Raw genomic sequence first — 9,972 nt, 5'->3', positions numbered from 1 at the left:
GAGGTATTCCGAAATAGCTAACCCACATCTACATCAAGCCATCCGTTATTTTGTTAAGGAATGTCTCAAAATAGCACACTATTTTGATGTTAGGTTGCTGCATACATGCACCCTTTTAGATGGAAGGAATCTCAAGGTTACTGGGCCATCTCTCTGTACTGTTACTTGTGAGACATGTAATGGCCAGGGCTCGACAATTTAGGTAATCTACTCACTACAGGTGAGTAGATTATAGCCTGGCTCAGCGCATGTGCAGCGTGCTGAACCATGCAGCTAGCATGCCCTGGTAATGGCAGTAACCATTTTCTGATGAGCCGAGATCAGAGCTGCTTTACCTATCACTGTTCCTTTTTCCTCTCCCCTTTTGTCTAGGATGGTAGTGTGCAAATTGTGCAAGGCTGAAGGATAACCAGCAACTTCTGACCTACCTTTATATTTCACTTAATTCATCTGTGAATCTGCATATGCTGGAACTTTGCTTTTTCAAATATCAGTCTTATGAACTAGTTTTACAAACCATTTTCCCACGATGGAAAAAAATCTCACAACCCAGTGAGATGCTAGTGCACTGGAAATTGCTTTGAAGTATTTCAACTGCTAAGCAATACATACTGCAACTTTGACACTGTAATCTACTGTACTGTTTGAGCTATTAAATTCTTAGTAAAATAGAGGGCCTAGTATATGAGCAAAAGTTAGTGACTCTTACTTAAAAAGCAAATGAATCTATGTGAATTTTGCTATTACAAGCCCATCTTGGTACCAATACTTTCGAACAGGCTCCTGGCTGCTGCCCTTAACTCCACCAGAATTGTGCAAGCACCTTACCTACTGGCCCCAGCTACAGAACAGCCAACTCGAGATACAACACGTGTTGTTTTATCAGACTCAGCCTCTACCATGTTTCTCTCCGCTTGCCCCGTTGCGGTAGAGCTTTGGCCCTAGAGGAGACGGTTCCAGGTTCCTGTCCTTTCCTCTGCTGTAGTGCTGGTGTCGGTCTCGGTCTCTGTCTCCCCCCCCCCCCCCCCCGATACCGCTCTCTCGCTCTGCGTTATTCTGATCCGTGGGAGCCTCCCTTCCCGCCGCGCCCGCTGCAGGCATCGCCGCGTGCCCGCCGCTTGGCCCGGAGCTGTGGCTGCTGTCCCTAGTGCCTGGGCCGGTGCGGAGAAGGCCGCTGCCGCTTGGCTTGGTCGCTTAGCAACGGCCCGGTTTCTGCGGCGAGCGCCATGGCGGAGGAGGAGGAGGAGGTGGCCGCGGCCGAAGGGACCGTTCGGAGCCAGAGGGTCTTTCTAAACCAGCTGGACTCCTACAGCGGCAGCAGCATCGGGAAGGTGACCGTGGGATGAGGGTCCCTGGGAAGGGGCTGAGCCGCAGGACCCCCCCCCCCCCCCGACACACACACAAACAAACAACTTCCCTCACTCCGGCCACCCCAGAAGGGGGAACAACCCGTTGGAGTATGGTTAGTGCTATAGCCGGGACTCGAGAGCAGCTCCATGCCCCAACACAAGGTGCTAGCCATCCGCAAGGGCACGGCCTGCCTGCGTTCCCCCAACATGCGGATAAGAACACTTGTATTGTATAGCGCATGGGGTGCTTCCTCCTTATCCACTAGACCAGCGTTTCCCAAAGTGTGGTCCGCAGCCCAGTACTGGTCCTTAGAAAATTATTGCGCACAATCCTATTCATTTGTGTGATGGGGTAGCAGCACCCTCCCCCCCCCATTGCCGAGCGTGGCGGCGCTGCCCTCTTGGGAGAGAGCCCACCGCCGCAGCGTCTCTGCTGGGCATGGGCAGCGGGGCTAGATCCAGTGGGTGCTAGGACCCAGGGAGAAGGCCGAGCGCTGTGCTCAATGATACACGGGGACCTATTTGAAATCATGGGATGGTGGGCGGGCGGAGCCCGCCCACCTTCTAAAAGCCCCTCCCCAACCTTATGGGAGGGACACTGGACCCATGTTCAATTGATTGCTTGGGACAAATAATGACTAAAGGATCGAGAAGTGCGGGCTAGAGGTTCAAAATAAGGGAGCCGGATGGGGACACCGAGCAGAGAACCCCGGACAGCGCCCACTGCTCCTCAAAGCTGTCGATGGAGCCAGTGGACGCCGCCCAGAGAGCCGGCGCCGGCCAATAAAGCGGCTGGGATTGGGGCCAGGACGGGGGACAGAACAACCTGCCGGGCGCCATGTGCACCGATATAGAACGCCCAGTGCTGGACGCAGCCGGGGGAACCGGCACCAACCATTGAAGCGGCCGGGATTGGGACGGGGGGAGGGGCGAAGTGGAACAACCTGCTGGGAAGGTAGGGCCAGTGACACAATGTATTTGCATATTCATCATTTGCTTAATGAATATGCAAATATGCAAATAAATGTTACCAGTCCTCCAAAAGCTTGTAAAGGTGTTTACTGGTCCCCAATATCAAAAAGATTGGGAACCACTGCACTAGACCAATAATTCTGCCAAAGAAAGAAATTCAGTTGGTTTGGCATGATTTATTTTTGACATGCTCTCTATTACTTATTACCTTATCATTTTCCAGGTGCTTACAAACTGATTGCTTAATAATTTGTTCCAACACCTTTCTAGGTATCAAAGTTAGGCTGACTGGCTTTAAAAATACTGGACATTAAATATATCACAAGTATAACGGTGCTGTTCTTAATTTTATGTGATTTGCCACAACCCTCAAAAACAATTCTGAGGTTTGTTCAATTAAAGTTTTACAAAACTTATGTTTCATGATATTTCAGTGAAAACACTTTTTTTTTGGCATCTATTTGGAATTAAACACTATCTCATACACATACTAGCCATTTTTTGAAACTTTAATGGTTGGGCTTGGTACTCAAGTGTTATCTAGCTGCTAATAGGTAGTGTTAGAATAAACAAAAGTGAAATTTACTAGTCTGCTTTCATTGTTTTCGCTACGGCTAATGCAAAAAGCAAACATAGCAAATAATTTTAGATTTAAAAATTATCTCAGTCTTAAAATGTTTCAGTGCAGAGTAAGGATGTAAGCAAGTGGTCAAGTAGTCGACTGACTGATATGGGTAGGCTTATCTGATAGTTGAGTCATCTACTTGCATTCCACTCTCTTGCTGCCTCTGTATCAAAAAAGCTGTAGAGACAAGATGCCACCTTACCTCCCCCACACTGCTGCCTCTTCTTGCCCCTGCCCTGCCCTGCCCTGCCCTGCCCCTTCTTCACCCTTGCTCCATCTCTCAGCTCCACCCTCACTCCAGCCCTTCCCCAAATCCTTGCCCCTTCTCCTCCCCAGCTTTTCTTTCTCAGCCCCCACTCCTTCACTTCCCCCAGTCCCTCTCCTCTAGCAATGTAGCTCAAGGGACTAGCAGGGGTTCTGGCACTGGCAGTATTGGTCAGACCACCACCCCACACACACACTTACTGGTGGCGGTGGGGAGAAGTGGAGCGACTCGAACTCAGCCCACTCAGTTCCTTCAGCTCTAACCACTCTACTTCCCGTTGCCAATGAATGCGGGGGAAAGTTCCACCCCTTTTCTCAAGTCCCCTCCCCCGAGCAATGTGGCTTGTAGCCCCTCCTCCGCCCCCAATGCTTTGCCTCTGCTTTTGCATTTTTGTATTGTACTGTGTTTGCTTTTGTTTGTTTGTTTCTGCTGTTGCTTGATTGCCTACTTTGGGTTCCAAGTGAGGTTGACTGGTTAGATTGTAACTGAGAGATTCTACTATACCTGATATAAACACAAGTTGTGCATTGATATTGAAGAGGAAAATTGTTTACCATATGTACAAGCATTAAACCGAGTCTCCCTTTATATATAGATTTTTTTTATGTTGTAGTATTTATCTAACTGTGTTGTTGGAGCATCACTTGAAGAGGTGGGAGAAGAAGAGGAAGAAGAAGATAATGAAATTGTGTCAGCTATAGATGTTACGTTAAGTAAACCAAAAGAGGGAGCCTATCAAATAGTGGGGACTCTTGCTAAGGCGCAAAGTATGAAACCAGATTTTGCTCTGGAAACTTACACAGTGAGTAACAGTCTTGTTAATTTGGCAGTAAATAATATGTGTGCTGTTTAAGTCATCTTTAGGACAAACTTTGGATTACTCCAAACTATAAAAAAAATATAAATAACATATATTGTAGATCTGTGGGTATACTGTATATATTTCTAATATTATTTTCTCCCTCTTCTTTCAGAATGACTACATTTATGTTTTATTCTCCCTCATCCTTTTATAACCTCTCTCTTGGCAATCTCATCAGCTGACAGAGGCCTTGTTCCACAGAACACTAAAATTAATGTGGAGACTCACATTGATTTAAATGTATTTTGGATCAGGTGACAATGGATAGAATGACATCTGTATTCTGATGACTCAGGCTATGTCTACACTACAGGGTATCCTGGAAAAACCCTTCTGTGTCCAGGGAACGTGTCTCCTCTTCCTTTTTTTGTGTGTGGCAGAGCAGACACATTCTTTCAGAAGCCCTTTCTTCCTCCTCCCACGAGGAAGAAGGGCTCTTCCAAAAGAGGAGGTTTTTCCGAAATTTGGCCCAGTGTAGATGGGACAAATTTTGGAAAAGCCTCTTCCAAAAAAACTATTGGAAAAACGTAAGCAAATTGCGGGGGGTAATTTGAGTACCTTTTTCCAATAGATCCCTGTAGTGTAGACATAGCCTCAGTGGTCTCTTTTACCACTATTTTACCCTTACCTTGTCTTTCTGTAATCTGACCTTGTCTTTCTGTAATCTCAGCCTCTCTCTCTCTAACATCTTCTCTATGTCTTATCATTACCTTAACCATAGCATATCTAAACTGAAATCCTTGTCTTCACTCCTCATTCTTTTATCCATTTATTTTATACTTCATTGGAATAATGTGTTTGTTTATTATGAGAGTAATATGAGATGTTTGATGGACTTATCTTTATCTATTCACTGAAGCCAATATTTCAGTAATGACTTGTTACTCTAGATGCCTCAGTAGTTGAGTGCCCAACTTGAGACACTATGGGTACGTCTACAGTGTGGTGTTATTTTGGGATACTTCTGATATATCAAAATAGCTATTCCATGTCTTTTAAACAAACCCATTATTTCAAAATATAACGGGCTCGCTATTCTGATATTCCTGTAAAACTTGTCCCATGAGCATTCAGGAATGTTTTGGAATAGCAGTATATTTCTAAATTTGGGTATGTCTACACTAAAGCACTAATTCGAACTAACTTAGCTAATTCAAATTAGCGCATCTAGACTTAAAAACTAGTTCGAATTAGCGTTTTGCTAATTCGAACTAGCATGTCCACACTGAGTGGACCCTGAACTGAGGTTAAGGATGGCCGGAAGCAGTGCCGGCAGGGCATCAGATTAGGACTTAGAGCGTGGAGCTGCTGCCTCAGGCTAGCCGAGGGATGTGCTTAAAGGGACCCGACCCCCACCCCGGACAGACAGTTCTCAGGGATTCCCCGCTTGCAAAGCAGTCCTGGCTTGGAGTGCCCTGAGTGCCCACACTCGGCACATCACAGCACTCGGCCGTCAGCCCGGCTGCACTTGCCGCAGGCTGCCATCCGGGGGGGGAGATCAATCAAGGGGCTTCAGGAGAGTTTCAACCTCGAGGAGCCAGCCCAGTCCTCCCCATCGGGGGCTCGTACCCCATTCCTCCCTCACCTCTTTCCACTTACCCCTCCCTAGCCCCCCTTCCTGATGTACAAAATAAAGGACACGTGTGTTCAAAATTAGAAACTCTCTTTATTGAACAAAACTCGGGGAGACTGGGAAAAGAAGGTGGGAGAGGGGAAGAGAGAGGGTGGGAGAGGGGAGGGCAACTAAAATGATCAGGGCTTTGGAACAGGTCCCATATGAAGAGAGGCTAAAGAGACTGGGACTTCTCAGCTTAGAAAACAGGAGACCGAGGGGGGATATGATAGAGGTCTATAAAAGCATGAGTGGTGTGGAGAGGGTGCATAAAGAAAAGTTCTTCATTAGTTCCCATAATAGAAGGACTAAAGGACACCAAATGAAATGAATGGGTAGCAGGCTTCAAACTAACAACAGAAAGTTGTTCTTCACAAAGCAAATAGTCAACCTGTGGAACTCCTTGCTGCAGGAGGCTGTGAAGGCTACAACTAGAACAGAGTTTAAAGAGAAGTGAGATAAAGTCATGGAGGTTGGATCCATGGAGTGGTATTAGCCAGGTGGTAGGAATGGTGTCCCTGGCCTCTGTTTGTGGAAGGCTGGAGATGGATGGCACGAGACACATGGCTTGGTCATTGTCTTCGGTCCATCCCCTCCAGGGTACCTAGTGTTGGCCGCTGTTGGCAGACAGGCTACTGGGCTAGATGGACCTTTGGTCTGACCCAGTACAGCCATTGTTAGCTCAGGGCTCAGGGTCGGGGGTCTCAGTGGACCACCTTGATTTTCATGCCAACCTGCTCCTGGGTGGCCAGGCTGGCAGCTATCCTGCCCTAGACGGCCACTTTCCTGTGCCTAGTGCGGAGGTCGTGGATGAGGTCCACGATGTCTGCACTAGACCAGGTGGGCGCCCGTCTTTTGCGGACCTGGGCAGGCTCCCGTGAGCCTCCAGCCTGGTCCCGGGAAGAGGGGGAGGGCTGGGTGGCAGTGGGTGGCTGGCTCGAGCCATGCCAGGTACAGGGTCTGCTGGCTGCGTGCTGGCAGGCTTGCACCTGGCACGGGCACGGGCACCGTAGCCAGCCCGTGTCCCTTTAAGGGCTCCGGGGCCGGGAGGGGGGCAGAAGAGTTTCCCTGGTGGTGCCCAGAGTGGCCACCAGGGAAAGCTGGGGAGGGCTAGCCTCCCGCTAGTTCGAATTAAGTGGCTACACAGCCCTTAATTCGAACTAGTTAATTCGAACTAGGTGTTAGTCCTCGTAGAATGAGATTTACCTAGTTCGAATTAAGCGCTCCGCTAGTTCGAATTAAGTTCGAACTAGCGGTTTGTATGTGTAGTGCCTATCAAAGTTAATTCGAACTAACGTCTGTTAGTTCGAATTAACTTTGTAGTGTAGACATACCCTTTGGCACTGTGTCGTCAGCACCAAATTACAAAATAAGCTATTTTGAAATTATCTCAAAATAAGCTAAGAAATTTGTGTACCTCAAATTGCATAGCTTATTTTGAGCTAAGGATGCAGGGTAGAAACACCCTTAATGACCCGATTTTGAGAACATAGATCCTTGTTACATTTGGAAAATAAGGCATTTTAAGGTATTCTTTTATATGTGGTGCAGGTTTTTTCATAATTTTAAAATATTTTAAAAGCTAATAAACATTTTTACATTTGGCCTAATTAAATAGAGACAGATAGAGGGATTTGGATATTACACATTTTACAGAACTGCTGTATTACCTTTTCTACAAAAAGCCTTGACATTTTAAAGTATGAGGACTTATCTTTTTCATATTTCTTCTTCTGGAATTACAAGTAGGATAAAAATTAGCCTTTTAGTGGCTACAACTTTGGTAGAAACTCTGTCCTCTTTATAAAAAGACAACACCCCCAAATGCAGAGCTAGGGCTGAAATGCTATTCCTCTAGTTATAGAATCAAAGGTCCTTACAACCTGAAGAAGAACAGGATGGATGATTCCTATTGGCTATCAACTACATTGATTTTATAATCTTTCTGAATTGCAAGCAATTATTAGAAAGCAACGCACAGGCTTTGATTCTGCTTCCAATGAAATCAATGACAAAAACTATCAACAAGAAATGATGTCAGATATGAACTTGTAGTTTCCTTTGCAATCAGTAAGCGCAGTATAGACATAAGAATCATTTCTAAAATTTAAAAGGATTTTTACTTAAATCTTTTTTTAGCATTAAATCACACTGGAAAATTAAACAAATACCCCATCCGAAAATCTTAATCCAAATATTTTGTACTTGTTGCCCTGCCCGTATTAATTTGTGTGTTCCAGGTTAAATGAACCTGCTTCTTATTTGACCAGTAGTGGAACTTCTTTACTTTTATTTGGCAGACGCAGTTTGATATTAATGTGTTAGAAATTATTTTGATCACCTCTACAGCAATTTGCACCCCAGAAATCTACTTGCAGAAGGAAAGTGAAAGCTAAAAGAAAAAGCAATTTTGGTTTGGGGAACTCATTCTTTCTATAAAAGATTATAGAAATGTTGGGATTTTTTCCTCCAGATCTCTACTCGAGAAGAACTTTTAGATCACCTACTTGAGTGTGATGTCATTATTTATAACATCACTGAAGATGCAAATCAGATTGAAGAAGCTACTTGGGCTGCTTCTGGTTAGTATAATCAGTATGAACAGAAAACTGCCTGTCATGCAGTGATCAGAATTTGCCATGGATAATTAGTCAAATAATATGAGATTTGTAATTTGCTGTGATCTGAAACCAGGTTCCTAGATGAAAGGAATGGGAAAATGGTGAACTATAATTATTACAATGTGTATTGGCTAGAACCCATTTGTACTTTAAATTTTAATCGAGTAACAGGACAATGACAGCCAATAATAAATACAAATATATTTAAAAGGGAAAGATATTTATTCAATGTACATTTTATTATCAACTAATAGATAGCATATTTAAGACACTAAAGGTACGACTACATTGCACGGCTATTTCGGGATACCAGAGGTATCCTGAAATAGCTACCCCGCATCTACATAAGCTGCTTGTTATTTCAAAATATTTTTTGAAATAACAGGTGTGCTATTTTGCCATCCCGGTAAACTTTGTTGCATTGGGGGTTAAGGAATGGCTTCCAATGGCGCATTATTTCAAAATTTGGCACTGTGTAGACATGCCAAATTTCAAAATAAGCTATTTCGAAATAGATTCAAAATCAAATACGCAGTTTGTGTAGCGCAAATTGCATATCTGATTTCAAATTTAGGGTGCTGTGTAGACGCACCCTAAGTGTAAAATTCCATCAAATCAGAATTCTCTATTCAGCGTATTGGTAGTAATTTGATTCTTTTGCCAAGACATCTCAAACCTCGTTATCAGAAAAATCCCTTCATTTCTTTTCAGGCTTGCTGGTATCCTAGCAGCAAGGAAAGCACTTTTCCACAATGATTCTGTACACATCTAGACTATACTCTACATATTTTTAAAATATTCAATTACAATGGGAATCTGTTAAATTTTGATTACAGTACAGTGTATCATTTACTAATACCATTCATGCATAGGTTTGCTGTGGGCTCTGTGAGGACACTTTGCAATACAGCAAGAAGAGGGTAGGACAAGATGGGGAGAGGAAGGAACGGGAAGAATACTGCTAGTGTTTGGATTCTCCCATATGCCTCTCATCTGGGCTGCTTAATGGGCCATAGTATCTACTCTACCCATTGAAATGGAATAGATTCTGTTGAATGGCTCCTGTAGCCATGCTATGACCTATAGAAGAAATTTATTTCCCCTAACAACTGTCCACTGCCCAACTAATCTGTTCAGATTGGTAGCTGGGTGGGCGATTTGCCCCTTTGTAATTTAAATCAACATCAAAATTCAGTATTTTCCAAAGCAATTTCAACTATATTTTAACTTAGAACAGCAGCAGATCCATTATGACTCCTCTTTTTGTAAAGTATATCTGACAAGGAAACCCAAGTTAACTACTTTCAAAGATTCCAGCAGTGAAAGTAAGAAGATGTTTGTGCAACAGTAAAGACAAATTACACTCTCGTGTTTATATCATAATTATTTGAGTGGGGGAAAAACCCTTAAACCTAGTTTTATTATTTTTCTCTGGATTAAAATAGGGGTGCTGCATTATTGGAGTAATTTGTAATGTTTCTATTCTCATGAAAACATTACATACTTTAGTTTGATAGTGAGATCTTAATGATTCATTTTTATTGACAAGTGATTTTTATATGGCATTTAATCCCATTATGTTAGCTTGATTTGATAAGCAATAAGAAATATATGTATAATATCAAACAAAATGAAATTCATTTGTTAAAAAAAGTTATGTCACTTG

General features: G+C 43.7%; 1 protein-coding gene across 3 annotated transcripts in view; it reads left to right on the top strand.

Annotated features, from left to right (window-relative positions):
* Positions 1–1,049: 1,049 nt before the first annotated feature.
* The window catches only part of AK7 (adenylate kinase 7), a 79,297-nt gene continuing 70,374 nt past the window's right edge, over positions 1,050–9,972 (top strand). The window contains exons 1-3 of one of the 3 annotated variants that reach the window (XM_089778362.1): positions 1,050–1,331; positions 3,825–4,013; positions 8,159–8,267. In XM_089778362.1, coding sequence (XP_089634488.1) covers positions 1,227–1,331; positions 3,825–4,013; positions 8,159–8,267 — 403 coding nt within the window. In that variant the 5' untranslated portion in view covers positions 1,050–1,226. Of the gene's footprint in view, positions 1,332–2,577; positions 2,708–3,824; positions 4,014–8,158; positions 8,268–9,972 lie in introns of those variants that run through there. The other 2 variants (XM_075926616.2, XM_075926617.2) reach the window with 2 other exon arrangements.

This window comes from Pelodiscus sinensis, chromosome 5 (assembly GCF_052426305.1).
Source record: "Pelodiscus sinensis isolate ZL-2025 chromosome 5, ASM5242630v1, whole genome shotgun sequence".
NCBI classification, from domain to species: Eukaryota; Metazoa; Chordata; order Testudines; family Trionychidae; genus Pelodiscus; species Pelodiscus sinensis.
The sequence above is the reverse complement of the archived record's forward strand: the minus strand, read 5'-3'. Positions and strand labels throughout refer to the sequence as shown.